The following is a 25,047-nucleotide window of genomic DNA, read 5'->3' as shown; positions in this document are numbered from 1 at the left end:
CAATCTATTTTGTGCTAACCTTGATCTTTTCTATGGGTAAGATTAGGACTTAACTAGTGTGCACTGTACATGATTGTATCCCATTGAAATGGTTTGGAGCGAGCTAGTGTTTGTCTCTATGAACTCATTTTTTCCTGAATTGATCTCTCCAATGAAAGAGGTCAGCAGTGAAGTCATGTGCTCTCTACCTAAGTATACCTGATGCACTTGGCTTCAGGGAGATGGTATCTATCTCTCAGTATCCATATTTTCCTGACTTGATCTGTCCTCTAAAGGATTATAGGAGTAGCCTAGTGTGCTTTCTACTTCAATCTGTCCTACCTAGAAGGAGTAGATAGAGGTCATGCTTCTCGCACAGAACTCATGTTGTCTTAATAATTATGTCATATATAAGAGATGAGATTGGACTAGTGTGTTCTCCACATCAATGTTTAATATGGAGGAGGAAAAGAAGGCAACTAGTGTCTATCTCAGAATTCATGTCCTTCTAGAATCGATCTATTATACATATAAGGAGTGAATTGTTGTGCTTTTTTTTGCATGGAAGCATGAAGAATATATTGCCTCATTTATCTAAACGAGCAAATGAGTTTGCTAGAATGATCAGTATACCTTTTTTAATTCACAGAAAGTCTCACGTGGGCCAGCCCAGAGATCCAACACATTATTTCCCCAATCTTCTGGCAGGTACTCTGTGAGACTGCCCACATTACGTTCTACTGCAATCCCTGGGCCACAGACCAAGTCTCCTTGTCTTTTATACCACCTGGAATAAAGTCTTTCAAATGGCACAGCCTTTTTCCTTCACTTTGAAGAGCATACAATAATTTTTCCAAAGTGTTGATCTGCTCTCTACAGCCCCCAAAATAAAATATTAAGTACAACAAAATTATCAGAGTATTCCTTGAATTAAAAAAAAACCAGCTATTTCAAGGCACATTTAATTTAATATCAAGAATTCAATACAAAAAGACCCAAATACAATGAAGGAACACATTCCCCCATTTAACACCAACGACAATGCTGTTTAACATGTGCCTGCTGAATGAGATGAGGTTTACTGAATAACGGCAGTCTCATCACAGCCAGTACCTTATACAATCTAGTTGTGAAATGAATGCTTCAAACACCTTCATGTTTGTACAGACCTCGTAAAGGTTATCTACAGTTTCCACAACCATTCAGAGAACAAACCATTGATAAGAACCACATAGATTTAAGGCTCCATTATGTAATATAGAGCTCAGAGCTAATGGATAAATATATGCACTACTTGTACTGGTAGCTACAACTCAATTGTCTCACAGCTATTAGAAGTTGGTTCTTAGCACGTAAACCCTTTAAAGGCAAAATTCACCTCATTTGAGTTTTGACCCAGTAGTTCAACAGTCATGAAGTCCACAGTCTTATTGGCATAACTGATGTACAGTGTCTCTAAGTCACTATGCTCAAGGTTAAGAGCGATGCATATTCCATTTTTACATTTTACTGGAATTTTACATGTTCAATTCATGATTTAAAACCTCTAGGTTTTCAATCCTCCAAACTGTCTGAAGACACAGTGTGCCACAGTCTTAAGACTTCTGTTTTCCCCTCTATTTTTTCAAACAGAAACATTTCTCAAATGTCTACATGTTCTAGAAGGGGAATTTTTCGGAGGTGGCCTCTTCTTCGGAATAGTCCAACGGCATCAGGCCTCTGAAGCAAGGGGGAGGGGAAGAGAAAAGCTGAAACACAAGGTTCATCTGGTAAGTTTTACATTAACCATTACAAGCTGGACAGTATAAGAATGTGGCTTTTTTGGCTCAAAAAGTCTGAGTCTTAGAGTGGAAACGAGTACTTGGCTGTCCCACCACAGCTTTCTCGAGGTGGGACTGTCAGGGAAGTCTTGACTGGGGAGTATGGTTTGTTTACCTATCAGGCGTAAACTTCCAGGCGCTCAGTTCATTTTGGGCTTGTTCCAGTTTGTCTTTAGTCTGTTCCAGTTCACCTTTCATTTTTAGGAAAAACAAGTTGATCGCTGGGTCTACCATTGTTGATCTTAGTTGGGCGACACTCGGCTGCTGGACTTGCTTGAGGTACTGGATCTGACTAGTACACTCTTGCATCTCCTGCTCCTTGCTTGCTAACCGCATGACAAGAATGTTTTCCCTGCGTGCAGACTCCTGCTGTTGCTGCTTTAGTTTTTCTTCAGATTCCCTTAAGCCAGTCACGTCATTTGAATTAAGATCTGTGTATTTCCCCTCCAAAGCTTGAACATATGTTTCATATTGTTTCCATCTTAGAATTAACTCATCCCGTGCCATAACTTTGAAGTCTGTTTCACTCAGACGGACCTTTTTAGGGAGAGGCTCTTCGTTGGTCCTCTTGTACCCTTTCCAGCCCGAGGCTGTGCAGGTGCCGCCAGTCACACAGGCCAAGGCAGCACCGCCGCCAGCGCCTCCTCACTCCTCCCGCCGCAGCTCCGGCACTGGCCTTTATTTGCGGGTCTCGCAGCCACCATTGTGCTTTTTAATTATGTCATACTACAGTGTCTTGGAAGGGCTAACATTCTCTCATTAAGAATCCCTGTTGTCTTAACTTTGATCTCTTCTACATATGAGTTTATGAGTGAAATAATGTTCAGTTGCCCTCTTTCCACCCTATTTAAAAGTCTTAGAGTGACCTGGTGTCTGTCTCTCAGAATATATATTGTCCTAACCTTATTCTGTTCTACTGGAGAAGATAGGAATGAATTAGTGTGGTCTCCAATTCACTGTGCCCTACAGAGGAGTCTTGATGGGACCTAGTGTCTATTTTTTACAATCAATGCTGTGCTAAACTTAACCTGTCCTCTAGAGGAGATTGCATGTGAACTATTATGTTCTCCCACTCAGTCTGCTCTCCTAATGAGGTATGGAGGACGCTATTGTCTATCTCTTGGAATCCATGTTGTGTTAACCTAGATCATTCCTACAAATTAAGATATGAATGACTTAATGTGATCTACACATCAGTATACCCAATAGAAAAAGAGCTGAAGTGAGCTAGTGTCGCTCTCTCTCAGAATCCATATCACCCTAAACTTGGTGAGTCCTGTGGAATAAGTTAGGAGTGAATTCCTGTGCTTTCCAGCAGTCTTTTCTACAGAGCAAGCATGAAGTGAGCTAGTGTACATATCTCAGAATTCATGTTACACAAACAATGATATGGAAAAGGGGGGATATTAGAAGGGAAATACAGTGCTCTCCACTTCAGCCTTTCATATTGAGGAAACATGGAGTCAGTTAGTTTTTCTCTCTCAGAATCCAAGTTGTCCAAAACATGTCCTGACCCCCTGATAAAGTTATGAGTTAACTAGTGTGTACTCCACCTCAGTCTGTCCTAGGAAAGAGTCTTAGAGGGAGATAGTGTCCATCCCTCAGAATCCATATTGTCCTATCCTTGATCTGTCCAAGTGAAATTGGTAAGAGTGCAAGGCATTCTCTTCATTTCATTTCTTACTACATAACAGGCATGGTGAAATCTTATGTTTGTCTCTCAGAATACATGCTATCTAAACTTTCTCTGTCCTCTAAAGGAGATTAAGAGGGAATAGGTGTGCTCTTTGTCTTATTTTTTCCAATGAAGACACCTTGGTTAAAGCTACTGTCTATCTCTCAAAATACATGCTGTCTCACCATGAGTTTTCCTACAAATAAGGCTAAGAGTTACCTAGCATACACCAGTCTTCAAGAACCCCATAGAAAAGAGCTGAAGTGAGCTAGTGTCTGTCTCTCATTATTTATGTTGCCCTTACTTTTTTTATGTTACCCTTACTTTACCTGTCTTATAGAAGAGGTTATAAATAAGTATGCTTTCCTACACTTCAATCTGTGCTACAGGAGAGTATTAAAGAAAGCTAGTGTCTGTCTTTCATAATCATTATTTTAAATTGGTCTATTCAACAGAGGAGGTTAGGAATGAACTAATGTACTCTCCAGTTCAGTGTATCCAAAGGAAAAGGCTCTGATGAAGATAGTGCCTGTCTTCTACAATCCATATCATTGTTGTTTGGTCTGTCTTATGGAGAAGTTCAGAGGGAGGTTGTTGTCTCTCCACCTCAATCTATTCCACTGAGGACACAATGGAGGTAGCTAGTGTCTGTCCTTTAGAATCCATGTTGTTCTAACCTTGGTCTGTACAACTGACAAGGTTATTATTGAAATAGAGTGTTCCCCATCTCAGTCTCTTCTACACAGCCTTGATGGGTAGTAGTGTCTTTCTCCATGAAACATATTTTTTTAACCTTAATCTGTCTGATGGAGGATGTCATGGGTGAACTAGTATATTCTCCAACAGTCACTGTAGAAAGCTTTTTGGCAGCAATGCCTGGCTTTCAGAATCCATGCTGTCTTAATGTTGATTTTTCCTACAGATAATGACAAGATTGACGAATGGGCTCAACACTTCAGTCTACCCTGTGAAAAAGAGCTGGGGGGAACTAGTGTCTGTCTCTCACAACCCCAGTTGTTCAAATGCCTTCTGCACAACAGAAAAGCTAAGAAATGAAGTAGTGTTTCTACATAGGAGACTTGTATGGATTTAGTGTCTGTCTCTAAGATCCATGTTTTCATTTATCTGTCCAATGGAAGATACACGAATGAAATTGTATGCTTTCCATATTCAGTGAAATCTATTGAGTAAGCCTGTACATGTTCAGAGTGTGTCTTTCCAAATCCATGTTGTGTTAACCTTGATTTGTCCTATGAATAAGTAGAGCAGTGTCTTACTGTGATCTTCCCTTGCATATATCCTATGGAGAAACATAGGGAGCTAGTGTCTGACTTTCATATCCATGTGGCCTGACCTTTGGTCTGTCATAAGGAAAGGAACATAAGTGTGTACTCATGTCATTCTGTACTACAGAGGAAGTTTGAAGGAAGATAGTGCTCAATTGTGAATATTCATGTTGTCCTAAATTGACCTGTCCTACAAAAAAGCATAGATAGGACTGACCTAGTGTGCTCCCAAATTCAGTCTGTCCTACAAAGGAGAATTGGAGGGAGCTATTTTCTATCTTTCAGAATCTGTGTTTTCTTGACTTCATCTTCCCAACACAATAGATTTGAGTGAACTGATGTACTATCCACTTAAATATAACCTATGGAGTAGGCTTGAAGTGGATTGGCATCTGTCCTTCATTATCTATGTTATCCTAACTTGACCTGTTGTAGGGAGGATGGAAGGAGTGACCTAGTATGTTCTGGACTTCAGTCTATCTTAATAAGGAGACTTGGGGAGAGATTGTATCTCTCAGAGATTATATGTTTTTCTTGTCTTTATCTGTATTGTGTATGAGGTCAGAGAGGAATAGTGGGTTTCCCACATCAATCTGTAATATGGAGAAAGAACAAGAGGCATCTGTCTCTCATAATTCTAGTCATGCTAGACTTGAACATTCCTATGTATAAGAGATTAGCAATGAACTAGTATGTTGTCCAATTCTTTCTGTCTTGCTGAGTATTCTTGGAGGGAGTTAGTTTCAATCACTCAGAATCTCTGTTGTTCTTTGATCTGTCCCAAAAATAAGATAAACTAGATATAAATTTCTTTAGAATGTCCTACTGAAAGGTACTGATGGGAACTAATGTCTGTGTCTTAGAATCCATGTGCCCTGACCTTGATATTCCCAGCTGAAGTTGACAGGAGTGAACTAACATGCTCTCCAACTAAGTCTGCCTTATGGAGGAAGCTGGCTAGGAGCTAGTGTCTATCGCTCAGAATCAATGTAGTGCTAAGTTTGATTTGTTCCTATGGATAAGTTTAGAAGTAAAATAGTATGTTCTTTTCTTTGGTCTGATTTACTGGCGAATATTAGAAGAATCTAATTTCTGGTTTCTTTAAAGGAAGAATATTGGAGGGTACTAGTGTCTGTGCTTTAGAATCCATGTTGTCCTAATCTTGACCTTTCCAACTAAACAAAATAATAGTAAACTAAGATGATGTCCTTCTCAGTCTGTCCTATAGAGGAATCTGGATAAGATAATCTGTCTTTAAGAATCAGTGTTGTAACTTTGGAGATCTCCCCAAGGATGGCCTCACCCTACCTGGGGAATGATGTGGCGATTGGATGGAGGTTGGGGGGACTGGTGGAGGGACTAGAGAGGAGGGGTGGGAGAGGGAGCTGGGATTGATATGTGAGGCATCTATGTTTCTAATTTAAATAAAAAATTAATAAAAAAGAATCAGTGTTGTGATGAGTTTTATCTGACTTATGGAGGTTGTTTAGAGAGAACAAGTATGCTTTCCACCAGTCTATACAATGGAGAAGGCTTTGTGGTGGACAGTTCCTGTCTTTCAGAACCAATGTTTTCTTACCTTAAACTATTATACTCTTCACCTATACATATACTATGGAGTAGGATTGGAATGAGCAGATGTCTGTCTCTTACATGTCATTCTAATCTGTCTGATGAAGGTTTATAAACCTTCTCAATGTCAGTCTGTCCACAGGTAGGGGTTTTGTGGAGATCTTTTCTATCTCACAGTATCCATATTATTGTTCTTTTGGAAGAGGTTAGAAGAGATTTTGTGCCCTCTCAGTCTGTATTACTGGGGGTGTCATTGTCTGTTTCTCAGAATCTATGCCTTCTTAACTTAATTCTGTTTTATGTACGGGATTAGAAATGAACATGTATGTTCTGCACTTCAGTTGGTACTACTGAGTAGTCTTGGAGTCGGTTTCTCTCATTCAGAATCCAGGTTTTTCTAACTTTGATTCACAAAATTATGCTCAGAGAAAGCTAGTGTCTCTTACAATCCTAAATTGATCTATACTAAAAATCAAAAGTAGTGTGTACTCAGTATATTCTATAAAAGAGGATTGGAAGAATATAGTTTATGATTTGTTGTCCTAGCTTGATGATCTTATGGAGTATGTAAGCAAGGTCCTTCTCTGATTCCCATCTCAGTATGTCTTATAGACGAGGCTTGAAGCTAGTGTCTTTATGGTTCCATCGTATTCTAACTTTCATCTGTCTTATGGAGAATTTAATAGTGAACTAGTGTGTTCTTTAGCTCAGTCTGTCCTATCAGAAAGCTTATACAGATCTAGTATCTGTCTTTCAGAATTTGTGTTTTCCTAACTTGATATGTGCTATGGAAAAGGTCAGTAATTAATTACTGTGCTCTCTATTTCATCATGTCCACGGATGAAGCTATTATTTTTCTCTCAGTATCCATCTTGCCTGAACCTTATTAGTTAGTCGTATGTTATGAGTGAACTAGTATGGTATCCACCTCGATCGGTTCAATAAAGAAGGCCTGGAGAGACCTACTTCTGTCTTAGAATGCATTTACTTCTAACCTTGATTTGTCATAAACACAAGTTATGTGCCAGTCTGTTCTCCACCTGAAAGTATCCAACAAAGAAAGCTTAGAGAAAGTTTTTTCTTTCTCTCAGAATATCCATTTTCAGTCCCTTTCTCTTTCCTAAGAAGGAGAATAGTAGTGACCTATAGTGTTCTCTCCATCTCACTTTTCCTGGAGGAGGTTTGATGGGAGCTAATGTCTTTTTCTCAGATCTGTCCTATGGAACAATGAGTCCATGTCATCCTAAACTTCATTTATCTTGTGGCGATGATTAGGAGTAAACCAGCATGCTTTCCACTTCAGTCTGTCCTACTGAAGAATTTTGGAGGGAACCAGTTTCTCTCTCTTTTAAAGCCCAGGTTTTCTCAAGCTTGATACCCCCACACATAGGGAAAGGAATGAATTAATGTTCACTCCAACCCATTCTGCCGTACCAAAGTGGCTTGTGGTAAGCTTGTGTCTGTTCCTCAGAATCCATTTTATCCTATCTATGATGGATCCTATTGAGGAGTCAACTAGTGTGTTCTCCACCACAGTTTGTCCTATAGAGCATGATTATATGGAGTTAGTGAGTGTATCTCAGTATCCGTGTTATCTTAATCATAATCCATCCTATGAAGGAAGTAGGTAATTTACTAGAATTATCTTTATCTGTCTCTGCTACAGATGAGGTTGAGAGGAAGCTGGTATCTATTTCTGAAAGCTGACATTATCCTATTCTTTATTTGTATGCATAGTTGTACATAGCATAAAAAGCTAGAAGTGAAGTAGTGTGCAGTCTACTTCAGCCTTTCCTTCCAAAGAGTTGTGACTTAGTGTTTGTCTCTTAGAATCCACCTTCATCTGTCCTATACATATTATGGGAGTGTCCTACCATGGTCTACACTTCCATCTATACTAGGAAAAAGAGCTACAGCCATAGTTTTCAACTTCCAAATGCTGAAAACCTTTTAATACACTTCCTCATATTGTGCTCCCCAAATGTAGAATTACTTTCATTGCTACTTTTTAATTGTAATTGTGCTATGGTCATGAATTGTAATGAAAATATCTAAGTTTTCCAATTGTTTTAGGTGACCCCTGTGAACAGATGGTTTGACCCTCAAAAGGGGTCACAACCCACATGCTGAGAAACACTGTGCTGGAAGGAACTAGCATCTGTTTCTCAGGTTCCAAGCTGTTGTAACCAATTTGAAGTGTTTTAGGTGGATAAAAATGCTCTTGTGAACTCTCAATCTGAAATTGTCCTAAAAGGAGGATTCCAGGGTGTTAGGTTTTGTCTTTTGGAATCCAAGTTTCTCTGATATAACTGGGAATACAGAAAATGTTACAAGGTAACTACTGTGCTCTCCCTCTGCTCTCCACCTCAGTATGCCCTACAAAGCACATTATGAGGAAGGTAGCTTCTTGTTCACACTCTCCATGTTGTCCAAACCTTGACCTGTCCTAAGGAGAAGGTTAGAAATGAATTAGTGTTTTTCCATCTCCATTTAGCCAATGGAGGAGGTTTGGGAAGAACTAGAGTCTGATTCTCAGAATTCACATCTTTTCAAAATTAATCTGTCCTATAGAAGAAGTTGTGTGTGATCTAATGTGGTTTCACACTCAATTTGCCCTATGTAGAAGGTTTGGAAGAAATTGTCTGTCTCATGGAACTCACGTTGTTCTAACCTTAATCTGTCTTATGTTTAATGTTAGGAGTGAACTTGTATTCGTTTACCTCAATCTTTCCTGTAGAGGAAGCCTTAAGCAGTTCATGTCTATATCTCAGAACCCATGTAATCCTATTCTTTGATCTATGGAGGAAGACAGACTGAACTAGTGTGTTTACAGCTTCACTCTGTCATACAGATGAGGCTTGTAAGATGCTGATGTTTGACTTCCTCAATGAAAGGTATGCTAACCTTCATCTGTATTATAGATATGATTATGAATGAACTAGTCTGCTATCCACTCAGTCTGTCTTATATAGGGGGCTTGTAGGGAACTAGTGTATGTCAGTCAATGTAATTCTAATTAGATAAGCCCTACGGAGGAAGACAGGAGTGAACTAGTGTGCTCTGCAATGCAAACTGTTCTAAAGAAGGGGCTTGGAGGAAGCTAGTATCTGTTTCTCAACCTACATTTTGTCCTGTCCATGATTTTTCCTAAGAAAAAGTTTAGGAATGAACTAGAGTACTCTCCACCAGTCTTTCCTAAGGATGAAGCTTCATACGATCTAGCATCTGTATCAGAATAAAGTTAGGAATGAAGTAATATGGTCTTCACCTCAGACCATCCTACAATGGCAGTTTGATTGGAGCTAGTGTCTATCTCTCAGAATCCATTTTGTACTAAGCTTGACATGTCCTATGAAAGAAGATATGTATGAAGTAGTGTTTCCCATCTCAGTCTGTTCTATTAAGGAGGCTTGGCACGTCCTACTGTTTTTCTCTCAGAATTCATGCTGTCCTAAACTTCACCCGTCCCTTTGATACATTCAAGAGTGAAATTGCGTTCTACCCAAAGCTGTCTATCCTACAGAGAAGGTTTAGAGAGATTTAATGTCTGTCTCTAAAAATGCATGATGTCTTAACCTTGATCTGATCTACAGAGGAGTAAATAAATGCACTTCCATCTCATTATTTCTTACAAAGTATGTTTGGAATATGCTAGTGTCTTTCTCTCAGATTCTATGCCATCCTAATTGATCTGTCTAAAGGTGGAGGAGGGTAGGGATGAAATACCACACTCTCCACCCCAGTCAGTCCTTTGGCAGATGCTTGGAAGAAGATTTTGTCTTTCAGATTCCATGTCCTCCTAACCTTGACCAGTACTTAAAGCAGAGTTAGGGGTGATGTAACATATTCTCCACTTCAGTCTATTTTAAGAATTATGCTTAGAGAGACCTAGTATCTGTCTCTCAGATACCATTTGTTCTACCCTTGATTTATCCTATGTAGGAAGATATAAGAGACTTAGTGTGCTTTCCACACTGGTCTGTCCTCTCAATGATTTTTGTAGGGAGCTAGTGTCTATTCATCAGAATCTATGTTGCCCTACCTTGATTTTTCCCATGGAAGACATTAAGAGTGAAGTAGTGTACACTTTGGCTTAGTTTGTCCTATGAAGGGAACTTGGAGGGATATAGTTCTGTCTCTCAGTAACCATTTCATCCCATCCTAACCTTGATCTGTACTATAGATTAGGTCCAGTAATGATACATGTGTTATAAGTAAAATTTGATGGAAGTGGAACTGCCAGCATATGTAGTCATGAATCAGTGTACATTAGTCTCACTGACCACCTTTTCAGTTGGTTATGATTTGGTCTCTCAAGAAGATTGGTTGAGAGAATTAAATAGGATTTGCAAACCTCCAGTGGTCTTTCCTAATCTATTCCCCCTATCTTGATGGAGTAGAAATATTCCAAGATACCATCAAGGACTTCCCTGGGTAGATCTTCAACTATCCTTGACAGTAAAAAGAACATTATTAATTTTGCCCACCTACATGGTCTTAAACATGCAAAAGAAAATTACAGGCAGTGATAAAATATCAATATATTTCTTTATTACTCCTCAGACATTATACTTAACCAAGCAAGATGTTGAATAAGTATTTCTCACTAAAGATTACCTTCGTGATACCCCTAACTGCTTCCTGAATACTACTTCTCATAATTATAATGTGATAGCTTGTGCCCTAATCAATCATGTTCTCTGGTTTAAATAGGCTGCCATATACTCTACTGGCAAACAGATGCTGAGGTCTGATTATGACTTTGACAAATTGGAACTTGATTTCACTAAGGCTTTGCCTATACTGTCCAGTTTTACTGGATATTACAGCTCGTAAATGGGCAGAGGCATCTCTTGCTGGTAAGATACTGCCATTAGGCCTTCTGAAGTATTTAGGTGAAAAGTTTCTGACAGCATCTAGCCAGCTACAAAAATATGTCTTGCTTTTCAAACAAAACTAATGTCAACCATGATGTCAAGAAACTTTTCTCTTTAATCTCTTCATGTTCCCCATGAAGTTACAGCAGAAGAAACTCATTGAACAACTTCTGAACTCAGATTGGTTGATGAAAGGCATCTTGAACTCTAAACTACATACATGACCTCCAACATGGCATACATGTCACTGTTAGGTAGATGATGGAGGCAGAGAAATCATCTGTCTAGTTCATACTTGTGACAAAGCCTACCAATGGTTCTTTGGCTGGTTTTCTTGCTTGTTTTCTTCCTGTTATAAAGGCACAGTTATTCTCTAACTATACTTTGAGTAAGATTTATGGCACTACTAACAGTCTAATTTTTTATTTATTGTAGGTATTACTGGTCTCATGTGATTAATTCCAAAGACACACACTACCACCACATTGCTATTAAGGCCCCTCAGATCAACCCTCTCCTCTGAGGCACCTTGAATGTTGACCCTCCTTCCTCCATCCTTGTCAGGTGGAAGCACTTAAGAGCATTAAGTGTCCTTAAGCCTCTAACTGCACTAACCGTGACCTCTAACACTGAAATCAAAGACTAGGTATTAGAGAGACTCAATGGTAGCCTGATAGATAAGGAGAGAGGCCAAGGATATTGTTAAGAAGGGTTGCAAACTCCTAAGATAGTTGGCTTCTTCATCACCTTCCTGATTTGAGACAAAAGCCTGACAGTATAAATCAAAGGCCATGTAAGTTTTGTCTTCCAATAGCAATATCCCTGCTAAGAGACCTCTGAAAGTTCAAGGATTAGTCATTACATGTAAATGACAGTGGCTAGTCAGTCAACTATCCCATCTCTCTTCAAACTCACCAACTCCAAATTAGGGGAAGGAAAACTTCAGAGGCTTTAAAAACCCAGCCCTTACGACAGACATTTTTCATCTTTTTGAGTCCCCTGACCCCTGCTTTGCAGAGGGTGGTTTTCTCTGGGTGCCTGCTGCATCTGTGTGAACCACATCCCCAGGAAATACCTTTCCATAAACTGCTGATTCTGGTTGCTGTGTTAGAAATTTCCTTGCTGCTACCTGTTACATTTGAAAGTTTTCTTGCTCTCCAATTCTTTATCTAGCAGAGAGAACAAACCTGATCAAGACCTCTATCATTTTCTGTATCCAAATACTATGGAAACAGATATAAAATTCTCAAAGAATGGATAAAATAATTATTTCTTAAAAACCAGTTACTTTAGTTGTTGTTACATATGTATGTATATGTGTGTGCAGGCACATGCACATGCGCGAGCGCGTGCGCGCGCGCGCGCGCGCACACACACACACACACACACACACACACACACACACTCCAAAATACAAAGATGCAACATGGTTAGTCCTTATCATGTTACTTGTATGTATGCTTTCAGAAGTAACGGTTCGGCATTGAAAAAATCAATTGTGCCCTTTTCTAGGGAACTTCGTCACTCCTGATTTTGGTTCATAACTTGCTTCTAGTTCTTTGGTAGGATTGAAACCTCAGTGAATTTTTCCCATTTAATGTTAGTATTTCTACTTGTATTCTTCTTGTTCAGGTTATATTTAGGCCATGAATTTGAAATAGGGGAGGGTTAAGGGGGAGAAAAGTGAAGGTGGAAGTAACATAATTATATATACCTCAAAAAGTTAAAAATATTTTAAAAATATTCATGCTATTAGCATTTATATCTTGCCTGACATGTAATGCTTTACATTATGCACCTTTACATGTTTGGTATTCATGCTGCAATTTTCAAATGCTAGAAACTAACATTGTTCTTCAAACTTGAGATCTTTAATGCCATAATGATCTTTTCTTTTTCTCCATTATCATTCAGTCTGTAAATATATCTCTGGGTATTAAATATTGTCTGCCTTCATGTTGTAAAGTTCAGTCCTCTGGAAAAGCAAAATTTACAAGTGAGACCCCAAATTATTGACTAAATAATGTTGATAGTATCTGACATAAGAGATTTCTCAGTGTTTAAGAGTGCTTTTCCTTTCCCAGAGGACATGAAGTCATTCCTAGCACCCATGTTGGGCAGTTCACAACTGCTTGTGATTACACCTTTCAGGGATCCAGTGACCTCTTCTGACCTCTAAAGGCACTTACACATACATGACATATATTCAACAGATACACATACATACAAATATCTAAAAAGAATAATGTATATATATATATATATACATACATAAACACATTAAAAACCATCTTACCTAAAGGGAAATGCTACCAGGAACACCCTGAATTTCATTTAGGTCCTTATTTTGCCACAAGTCTAAGCCTTTCTGAAGTACTTTATGGGTAACCTTTTCTATATTCAGATCCATTTGTAGATTATTGTATATAATCTGTAATCTGCCTCCAAGTTCAGTGAAATTCAATGCTCTATCAACAGTATGTGTTACAAAGATTTCAAACCCATTCACAAATATGATAAAACAAAACTTCACAAGAATAATAACAGGTTCTAATCAGAACATACAGAGGGGGTCCTTAGGACCAACAATAAAGTAACTCCTAGAAATGAGTTGGAAAGGGCCTTTTCCTATAATTTTACCTTCTCTAGTCACTAAGCTTCTATAAATTTTCACCTGGATTCACCACTCCCAAGTAAACCATACAAAGGAGATTCTTCTAAGGAAATCTTCCCAAAGACCCTTTGGAAAGCCAACATGTAAGTAATTAAGTGGTCACATTAAAAATGTTTTGAGGATTTCAATTCAGGGGTGATTCTTAGGTAGCTAAATAGATATCAAGAGGGTTAAAGGTTATTGAGTATGGACACTTTCCTCATAATCAGCAGCTTGTGAATTAAGATACCAAAATTTCAGGACTTTGGTAAATAAATAGGTTCTGAATCCAAATCTCTCTGTTGTCCTTGATTCAGACATGACTTTCTGTACGATAGAGAAGATTAAAATCACAGTATCTTGTTTTAGCTTTCTGATATACAATAAAGATAAGCCAGTTTGCCCTTTAGGAGGAGTCAGTTCAAATGGGTTTCTCAATCACATAGGCAGGAAAATGTGCTTCAGGAAAGCTGTCTGTTCTAGGAACTTTAAGAAAGAGTATGATGCTTACCTGAAAAAATGTAGGGTGGCACAGATGTCCTTTTGGTCAAAATGTATTCTCACCCCTCTAAAGTTTGTTCTATAAAAATTTCTCTATGTTAATTTAAATAACAGAAATAAAAAATAATAGTCTCTCTGACTACTATTGACGCCCATCCCATGACAGTGTTTGCCTCAACAAATGGCCTCTTTGATTACTGCCCGTTTTTTCTAGTGGGTGTACCTCATTTAATTCTATAATAAATTCTATCTTCCCACCTGAGTCCTTTCAATAAAAAATCACAAGTAACAAGGAGCTGAGACTAGACCAAAAGAAAATCTCAGTAACACAATAGATATCTTTTTCTTAAACCATGTCCTGGAGTAGGAAGAGAAGAGATTAGGATGAATATTTAATTGCAGCATAAAGGTATTATAATTTAATGTTCATGTTTGCTACATATTTCTTATCAGTTATCATTTTTCCTCTAAAAGTGGAAACTCGTTTATTTTCAACTTCACTGTAGTGGACATTGTGTTTGAACATAAACCTTTTAATTTCCAAGGTCTCTGTGCTCTGTGTTTTTGTTCTATATAGCTTAGTCACTCAGTTATTGAAATCAGGGCACTGAATGACATTCCTAAGAATGCCAATGACAATCACCTTGGAACAGAAAGTCCAACCATGTTTTCAGATAAACAATATTCACATCTGTCAAAGACAAAGAGTGAGATGATTCATGACACAGCATTAGGCAATTGTGAGGAACCTCTTGAAAACTAAACATGTAATGAAGAAAAAGATAGTTATTGATGGCTCATTCGTTACCAAGGGGGAAAATACATAAATGCAAATACACTGTGGCAGAGAAAGAGTGGGTGAGGGATAGGACAAGCTGGATGTTTCCTGTATTACTTAAAAATGTATTCAGGAATTGCCAAAAGAAAATTAACAAATATGGTGTATGAACATACTTACAGCAGTGAAGCCATCTCCCATTTGAAAAGAAAATATTAAAGAGCCAACAAGTAGCACATAACCTGATCCTCAATATTGTTGTTTATCTGCACATATATACATGAAGGTCACAATCAATATTTCTTCAAGCCCTTAATGTGAATCATGTGGCTGCATTAATGAGCCTGAACTTATGATGTGGAATCAATAGCCCTATCTCTTTTTACCTGACTGTACTGAAGCTGTGAAAATTTTTCTTTTGTTTTACTTATGAAAACCAATCTGTTTACCTTGTTAAATGTGTGGATTAGGGCCAGTCAAGCTTCTTTTTATAGTCAGGTTTGCTGAATCACTCACCTGGAAACCTAGTCTGGATGGGGCTAATTAAGCCCAGCTGGAACATGACACCTGACAAAGATGCTTTCTTTTGAGTTTGCCCTTGAGTTCAGCCTTACCACAAGGAAATTTTATATTCTGACCTTCTCTGTAAGTAAGAGTGGTATAGAAAAATGGTAGACTTGGAGAAAAAGAAAATGGAACAAAAAAGATAAATGTAAGTGACAAAAGATAACCTACATGGTGATTCAGGGAAGCTTAAGTCCAATGGAATAAAATATCAATTTGACCATCTTTTAAAGAGACAGTTAATAATAAGACCAAAGTTGATATTTCTTGCAAGAAATGTAACTTGATGTATCATATGTATAACTGTGCTGTATAGCTTGTACATATGAAAGTATTTAATAGTATAATATATTTTATATATAATTTTAGACATATATGCGTACCTTCCCTACCTGGTTCTAATTTTATTTGAGCTATCATATATCAATTTGTTAAACTTTATTATCTAAGAAAAGTAAGCCATTATTTCATCATTTTAAGAATTATAACAAATCTGGACTATAGTAAAAGCTGCTTAGTTCATTATGTTACATTGTTGTTTTATGAAGGTCCACAGAGCTGTTCCTTATTTCACAGAAATTGCTTAACTGCTATAGAGAAACTGCTTCTTTTGAAGTTCTGAACACTGAGACATAGAACTCACTATACCCCTCTTTTTGCCATGGTTGATAAAATGTTTGTTATTTTTTTTAGTCCTGATGAGGAAAAAACTTGCAGGGCATCCTGGTGTTTACTATGTAAACGTGTGTTTCATATAACAAATATTTGCCTGTACATTATTTATTTGATCTCACTAAAACCACTTACATAATATCTAGAGACACTTTTAGTTTTATAGTCTAGGCTCAAAGTGATGCATATTTTTTCTATTAAAACCAATTAGTCTCCTTATTAGCAAAGTTATGAAATAATCTGTCTGTTTAGGAATCTCTGGATAATATGTGTCCATTTTTTTCCTCCTTCAACTATAGCCATGCATAACTTAAAAATTAGAAAATATGCTGGCCATGGTGTTTAAAGCATGTAATCCCATTACTCTGAACTGAGACAGTGGTATCATAAGTTTTAGTTAGATAAGACCTACCTAGAGGATACCCTATCTCAAATAAACAAGCAAACATAAAAATGCTTTCTCTGTTTTAATAAATACTTAGATTGATATTGTTAACAACATGTGGCATAGCAGAGGGGCCACACTGCAGGAAATATACCGTCAGTGTCTCAATCATACTTAAAAACAATTTAAATCTCAAAATAAACTCACCTGTGATTATGGATGAGCGCATTCAAAGCTAGGCCATCAGACCAGCTGGAGGTGAAGTTGATGACATTAACCTGTGGATAATTACGAGTTGATTGTCGAACCCAGCTCAGAAGAATCTTTTCACTGTTGGTTTGCTGCAATCCAGCCATGATAGTTTTCATCACATTTTTGACCTGAGTGTTAAAGAAATTTTCAGTAAGAACACACATTCCTCAAACAAATACTCTTCACATTTAAAAAAATTTCCCTGGTTTCAGGGGTAAACTGTGGGAATATTGGGGATATATATGTGTGCGTGTGTCTGTACAAATATGTGCATATATGCATATATATGTATGTGCGATACTATTTTAAGGTATGTTACATTTGTTTAACGATGCAAAGATGTATTGCATTCTTTTATGGTGCATTTGTTTAATTCTGTGAAGCTGTGATTCTTTGCCTGTGTAAAACACCTGATTGTCTAATAAAGATCTGAATTGCCAATAGTAAGGCAGGAGGAAGGATCGGCAGACCTGGCAGGCAGAATAAACTGGATGAGAAATATTAGAAGAAGGAGCAAGATAGAAAGGAGAGGAGCATGCTAGGAGCCAACCGCCCAGCTACACAACAAGACATGGAGTAAGAGTGACAGTAAGAAAAAAAGGACAAAGCCTAGAGGCAAAAGGCAGATTGCATAATTTAATCAAGGAAAGCTGGCTAGCAACAAGACAAGCTAAGGCTGGGCATTTATAAGTAATAATAAGCCTCTGTGTGTGAATTATTAGGTAGCTAGAGGGTGGGCCCCTGAAAGACAAAAGAGCAATTATAATTGGTTAGGAATCAATTTGTCTGATTGGTAGCTGATGAATATGCTCAATAATATCATCTCCACAGTCTAGCATTTTACTACTGTTTTGAGAATTGGTCTTTTTGTAGCTTTCAATAGTCTAGAAAAGACAGGGAATAATATGTTAGAGTTATTGTTAGCCAATAATAAGATAAATCATTAGTGTAACAACTAGTAAAACTATTCATAGTAAGAAAATATTGTTTATAATAACAAAATGGCTTTAGAAGTTTGTACTATATATATGCACATATATGCACACCCACACACATAGAACATTAATAATCAAATAAAAAGGGGCTATCAGTTTGGGAGTTGATGGGACACAGCAGGGGCTGGAGAGAGGATAAAAGTGAAGTAATTCTATATCAATTAATAAATTTTTAAAACAAAATGTTTGTTTTATGAAGCACATTGTCTTTTTCTTATCTACTAACTTACTATATAAAACTCAGCAAATTACCTAACCTTTTAATCACCAGATTATTTATCTTCACTAAGAAGTTTGTTTCTAGAACAATTCAAACTACAGCAAAATTAAAACACCCTAGATTCATTTTATTACTTAGAAAATAATGCACATTATGTTTATTAACTTCAAATGCTAGTTTTATGTCAATTTGACAAAAACTGAAGCCATCTGAGAGGAGCAAACCTCAAATGATAAACTCTCTCCATAAAATCAGACTATGGGCAAGCATTTATGGCATTTTCTTAATTAGTGATTATTCAGGAGGGCCCAGTCCATTGTAGATGGAGTCATAACTGGGCTGGTGTTCCTGGGTTCTCTAAGAAAACCGGCAGGCTGAGAAAGCCATGAGGAGCAAGTAAATGAGCAGAACCCTTTCGTGGCCTTTGCATCAGCTGCTACCTCCAGAATCCTGCCCTGTGAGTTCCTATCCTGACTTCCTCCAGTGATGGATGGTGATGTGAAAGTTTAAGTCAAATAAACCCTTTTCTTCCCGTTGTACGCTGTCCATGGTGCTTCACCACAGCAATAACTCCCAGACATTGACTAGACTGAAAAGGTTGTCCTGTTTACATTTTTAAAAATCAACAAATTAACAATATATAAAAGAGGAATGTGTGTGACAAACATCTATAGATGCATGCCTTAGTTTTCCTTGTATTACTTTCAGCACAATTGCTTCTTAGTCTTTGGGTAGGTGCAAAAGTTATTTGGGAAATTATTGCATTCAAGCTTTCAGTGCCTCAAGTAGTCCGATACATATATGTATTCTAAACATTTTTATAAAATTTAAGGATGCAGTGCTACTATATTACAGATCTTTTACTCTACAGATTCTGTTAAATGACTATTTGTTCTTTTCCTTTTGAAAGCTAAAATAGATCCATTATGAGATACTTGGAAAAGTGTGAAGTCAATATGATTTATGCTTACTAAATTACTTTCCTTTAGGAAAACAAAAAGTCCATTGCACAAACATGTGAAGTAATGAGGTATATGTGACAATAATGCATCAATGTGCATTATAAATTTGATATTTTGATTTAGATGTTTTTCTCCATGAAGACAGAAACAAATATTTGCCTTTGCAGTAAATACATATTTTAACATCTCATATTAATTGTATTTTTATGAACTGTTGAATATAATTTGTGTGATATAATAGGAAATCTGATTTTAAAAACTTCTAAAGTTAGATGCGGCATTTGTAAACATGGTGATAGTTTAAACTATGAAATCTGTGCATATGTGTGGGACAATATGTTAATAGCTATTTCTCTTTCCTAGGGTCAGACACTCCGATTTTATAATTCATTTCTGACCTACTTATTTATCCAGTTACCCTGTGGATAAATAGGTCAAATAACCATATACAATATGTAATCTTTCATAGTATATTTGAAAATTGTGACATGCATGGCCTCCAGGTACAGCCATTTGAAGAAATATGCTTTTTGTATTGTGCTAAAGCAGGGTTGAATTCAGCCAAAAATGGCATATTGGTGATGATGGATTTTCTGTGATCAGGCAACCCTCCAATGATAAATGGGTTTCATTTGTAAAATGCTTAACCAGACTGTTCTCTATATGCATAATATTTAAGGACAATACAGTGTTCAATCCAAAATGTTTTTAGCATTATTATGCTTCTATTTCAGCTTATCAGCTTCAGCCTCATTGGCACTGTTTCTACTTGAGCGCAGTATTACTGAGAGAAGAAAGGGTAGTATATAATCATTGTTTCTACCTAAAAATGGTTGTCATTGAGATGGCTAGAAAGATGAACATGGAAGGATAATGATTCTTGTCTTTAAGGTTTACAGTGCTTATGAGAGAAAGTATCAACTGAAACAAATAGGTGTATATTTACGAATTGGAATGTAATTATGACAGGAAGATGATTTTGACACAATTTTAGCCTATGCAAGGTTCTGAGTTCCATCTTTAACAGTGGAAAAATGCAATGACAAAAATGATGGAGTTATCTAACTAGGTAAACAACATATAATCTACAGAAAGCTGTGCCAGCCAAGATCTCCTTCAAGAAATGCTTTGTTGCTCAGCTGTTATCAGACAGGCTCCAGCTATTAGCCTCCTGTAAAAAAAATCCTGAACTTCAGAAACCTGTAACCAAAGGTTACAGTCTTTCTACAGTCACACATTGCTCATTGCTGATGACAAGGTACAAGATAAACCATCAGCTATCTAAACCTCAGTTAGGTCACTGTTGGCCAGGTTCACCTTGATGTTGAATAAGGCCACTTAGATTCTCTGTCACCATGATGCTATAGCTTTCCCTTTCAACTCCTGCCACCTCTCTCTTTGTCTGTCTGTTAGTCTCCAGAGCATGACTTAGTAGGCATGTGTTCAGCATAGATTTTCCTTCTTAAGCTACTTCCCAGAATGCATTCCTCTTGAGAATCAGGCAATGCAGAGATGTGGCTTCCTGCTGAGGAACAGAGCAAGAACTAGTTTTCACAGTTTGACAGAACTTTGGATAAAGGACTTTAAGCAGCAGAAAACATAGAATTCCCTGGTGACTGGATGTTTTAAGAAAATAACATAAAAAGTAAAGATACCAATGTGAATCACACTTAGAATTAAGTATGCTCCTTAGATTAGCCAGCAGAGGTAGAAACCTGACTTGATAGCACCCCAGTGTTAATAATCTTTGTTTTTCTTCCTTGCTGTGTCCTAAGGCTAAGTTTACCTCCCTAAAATGGAGATCTTAAGTTCAAAGGAGGAAGAAAAACTGCTAAAAGCTTAGGGAATATCCTTTAATTTTATTATAAAGACAAGTTCTTATTATATAATTCTACCTGGCCTTGATCTCATAATTCTCCAGTGTCAGACTCCTGACAACTGGGAGTATAGGTCAGCATGTCTCAATAACATCAGCAATTTGTTCAAAGTCATTTCTTTCAGAACATAAATATTCAGTTTTTTTTCAGGCTAACAATTGCATTTGAAGTGGAAACTGGAAAGTAGCGATGGAGAAGTAAGTAAGTTTGGCATTCACAAGTTTTCTCAAGTCCAAACTTCTCTCCAGTAGTATTAAAAAGCATAATACATGGCATTGCAAGAAAGGATTCATGCATGTATTTGCTGTAATGTCATTCACAACCTGGTAAATATAGAACATATACTACACTGACAAAAATCTGCTTTTAACTTTTCTAAAATTCCAAACCTTCAACTATTTCCTGTAAAAACACATATATGGCTTTGATGAAAAATTATTTAGGGATTCAGGGAGGAATGAGAATGATTGAACAGGGACATGTTTTAAGATTGTTAAGTGGTTTTGTAAAAATAGGTCAGCATGCTAGAAGACGTGATATAAGAAGGAAGAGAATGAAAGAGTATAATTGCCCTCACCAAGCTAAGGTGATTTAAGTACACAAGTGGAAAATAGCACTGTATATCTTAGATAAGCAAAAACTAAGTAAAAGAATTTCTTATAGTATTTCTGGGTGTAAAATATACATATCCCCATAACAACACACCCAAAAAGGAATAGACTGACAGCTTAAAAGCAAATGAAGGAAGTATCAGAAAGGACACTGTTGACATTCTACCTTGGAGTAAGTGGAAAAGGAATGGATGGAATCACATGGAAAACAAACTCAATGACAAACACAATTTCAAAAGCCTTTTGGAGATCTCTGTGTGACTGAATTATACTCCTTGCTTTGTCACAGCTGGTGTCAGTAATACCCAGTGTGGTCTACAAACTGGGTCACTCCAAGTCTCTTACTAGGTCATCAGAGAAATACAGCAACCGAGAATGCATTGCAAACTACTGCAGCCATTCTGACATCTGTTGTAGTCCTGTTTGCCTTATTTCATTTTGAAATGTTTCAGCTTTAGTTATACAAACAATGGCTTGTATGGAAACTGTTCCTCCTTTAAGATATTTTGAAAAGCACTGAGCAGTGTAATCACTGGTGGGAGGCCTGGTATGTTTGCCACATCACTGGCTATATTGAAACCGTTATTATATGAAAAATGGCTGAAACCTTGCCAGCTTTGGCTCATGTTAAAGGGTATATTTGTTCTCTGTTCTTTCCATACTGCTGTAAAATGTAGTTGAGCCCATTCAAAACAAAGATATATCAGGGCAATGGGGTTATCAGCATGACTGCTGAGTTGAGTAGGTATACCTCTGGTCCATCCACTGCATCAGACTAAGTAATGTTCACCATTTTAACAAAAGTCAACTCAAGTAATAAAATAATAGTGGCAATATTGTGGACCCCAAATATTATACCCAGTGAAAGAAACTACATAGAAAAGAGCACATATGAGAAGATGAAAGTATAGTGATATATCCATAAAACACAAATATATACACATTAATGTTTTAATGGTCCTCTAAGATTGGAGTAATATCTCAGACATATTTTAAAGGGACAAAAATTTCTCTTCAAGTTAGTATAAAAGTGCTAAAATTGGAGTGTTGTGATGGGTACACATCTCTAAAATTAACTTAAATTTTTTGTTTAACTGGAGAAAAACTTTTTGTCCTACAAATACTTTGAAAAGCTACTGAGTGAAAGAATTAAGCTAGATTGGTAAACACTGAATTTTAATTGAGAATTTGTAAATTTATGGCTAAAATATATCTTGGTAGAAGAATTACCCCCAAAAGGGTAATAATTAGTGGGAAAAAAGATAAATGGAAAGGTAGGCAAACATCAAGTGTCTCCACATTTATAAAATATTTGAATATGCTAACAATCCTTGTTATTTGTATGTCTAGTAAAAAATGGCATGCTACACTATTTTAACAGCAACTAATTTTTAATTTAATCCTGATAAGAAATATAAACATGTTCATGATTTTCTCATTGTAACATTATATCAAATGACATTAACATAGTAAATATGTATGTTTAAATTTAACCTCATGTTGCAATGATTTTAAATACTGACACTCTTTTCACTGAACTAAAGTATCTTTGATCTTGTTAAAAAATTAGAATATATATAGGCATGCAAAAAAGGAATTGAGAAAAATGCAATTTCAAAAGCCAACTGTGTAACAGGAGTATTCCTACAAATATTCCTGTACTATTAATCTTTCTTTGTTATAGGTATGTTAAAATTGACATGTTTACTCCTATGATGATGATTAAAAGCACAGATAAATTTCTATTTATAAAATTCTATAGTTTGTGAAGTACACGTATCTCTTAAACTTTTTAGATATATTGAGATTTTGTCTTTTTTGGCCAAGCTTACCCAATGACAGAATAGCAGCAATTTCCCTACCGTTATACCAGAACATATGTTATAATAATCCCCAACAACTAAAATTTAAAAAACGTGTAAATTCAAAAGGAAGCCCTATGAAGATGGCTAGTTAATGTTAGTGATATATGTGATTATTTCATTTCAAAGAAATGAAAGAAAAGATTAGCAGCATGTTACGAAAAGGCAATGTCTGGTAGTATATTTACCTGCCAGTGGAGGATTATATTCCAAATCAAACCAAGCGTCAGCTTATGATTTCCATCCACTATATCAGAGCTTCCTATATTCACTAAGTCAACCTGATTTAAAAAAAGAAAGAAAATGTTTGAATTTTAATCTAATGCTTAGGAATTAGTAAATGAAAACATTAACATATGGTTAACATATGAACGTATCATTGCACATTAAAGAGATTTCTCAAAAAATGAATAGCAATAATTCATAAAATATACCTGAAATTAAGTCACACTGTCTAGTATCAAATCAAGTTGAAACTTAAAATACAAAATATAAATGATAAAGTAAGAAGTCTCATCAGTATTTCTATGTAATATAAAAGAAAATCTGAGTTGTTTTGATTTGGATTTCCCTGATGGCTAAGGATGTTGAGCAAGTCCTTAAGTGTCCTTCAGAAATTTGAGTTTTTTTCTGTTGGGACTTCACTATTTGGATCTGTTTCTATTGTGTGGAACAAATTGAGGAGTATTGGTATTAGCTCTTTGAATTTGAGGTAGAATTTTGTAGAATTCTGCAGTGAAACCTTCTAGCCCTGAGCTTTTTTTGGTTGGGAGAATTTTGATGACCGCTTCTATTTCTTTAGGGGTTATAAATTTGTTTAAATTGTTTAGCTGTTCTTGATTTAATTTTGGCATGTAATACCTATTCAGAAAATTGTCCATTTTCTTTAAATTTTCTAATTTTTGGAGTACAGTTTTTTTGAAGTATGACTTGATGATTCTCTGGATTTTCTCAGTGTGTGTTGTTATGCCCCCCCCTTTTCATTTCTGATTTTCTGACTTTGCATATTCTCTCTTTGCCTTTTGGTTAGTTTGGATGAATGTTTGTCTATCTTGTTGAATTTCTCAAAGGAGCAACTTTGTTTTGTTGAACCTTTGTATCGTTTTCTTTGTTCCTATTGCATTGATTTCAGCCCTTCATTTTATTATTTGCTGGAATCTACTACTCCTTTGTGAGTCTGCTTCATTTTGTTCTAGAGATTTCACTAGTATGAAAGTTCTCCAGTGTCTTCAGGTAGGCACTTAATGCTATGAACTTTCATCTTAGCACTGCTTTCAAAGTGTGTCATAAGTTTGGGTATGTTACATATTAATTTTCAATTAATTCTAGGAAGTCTTTAACTTCTTTCTTATTTCTTCCTTGACCCAGGGAAGATTCAATTGAACACTGCCCAGTTTTCATGAGTTTGTAGTCCTCTGCAATATGTGTTGTTGTTGAATTCTAACTTTAAACAATGGTGATTCAAAAAAGACACATGGGATTATTCCAATTTGTTTGTATCTGGTG

The 25,047-nt window shown here is 36.6% G+C and overlaps 2 protein-coding genes across 9 annotated transcripts in view; both read right to left on the bottom strand.

Moving 5' to 3' along the window:
• Dmd (dystrophin) overlaps positions 1-25,047 on the bottom strand; it is a 2,157,616-nt gene that overhangs the window by 1,601,573 nt on the left and 530,996 nt on the right. For all 8 annotated transcript variants that reach the window (XM_040744180.1, XM_021232987.2, XM_040744181.1 and 5 more), the window contains exons 5-6: positions 23,730-23,822; positions 16,970-17,142 (exon numbers count right to left, since the gene is read on the bottom strand). In XM_040744180.1, the coding sequence (XP_040600114.1) occupies positions 16,970-17,142; positions 23,730-23,822 (266 nt within the window). The remainder of the gene's footprint in view (positions 1-16,969; positions 17,143-23,729; positions 23,823-25,047) is intronic.
• On the bottom strand, positions 926-15,703 carry LOC121139899 (pre-mRNA-splicing regulator WTAP-like). Its single transcript, XM_040743930.1, has 2 exons — positions 15,658-15,703; positions 926-2,443 (listed from the first exon to the last, which is right to left on the bottom strand). Exons 1-2 carry the CDS (start codon positions 15,701-15,703, stop codon positions 1,911-1,913), a joined length of 579 nt encoding a protein of 192 aa, XP_040599864.1. The 3' UTR covers positions 926-1,910.

This window comes from Mesocricetus auratus, unplaced genomic scaffold (genome assembly GCF_017639785.1).
Source record: "Mesocricetus auratus isolate SY011 unplaced genomic scaffold, BCM_Maur_2.0 Super-Scaffold_100003, whole genome shotgun sequence".
Classification (NCBI taxonomy): Eukaryota; Metazoa; Chordata; class Mammalia; order Rodentia; family Cricetidae; genus Mesocricetus; species Mesocricetus auratus.
This window is presented reverse-complemented; position numbering and strand designations above follow the sequence as displayed.

Excerpts from the sequence above, each read along its gene's own strand:
- LOC121139899 (XM_040743930.1), bottom strand. The coding sequence starts at position 15,703 with ATGTTCCAGCTGGGCTTAATTAGCCCCATCCAGACTAGGTTTCCAG. Across the intron at positions 2,444-15,657 it reads CATCCAGACTAGGTTTCCAG|GAGGCGCTGGCGGCGGTGCT; the intron begins GTGAGTGATTCA and ends GGGAGGAGTGAG.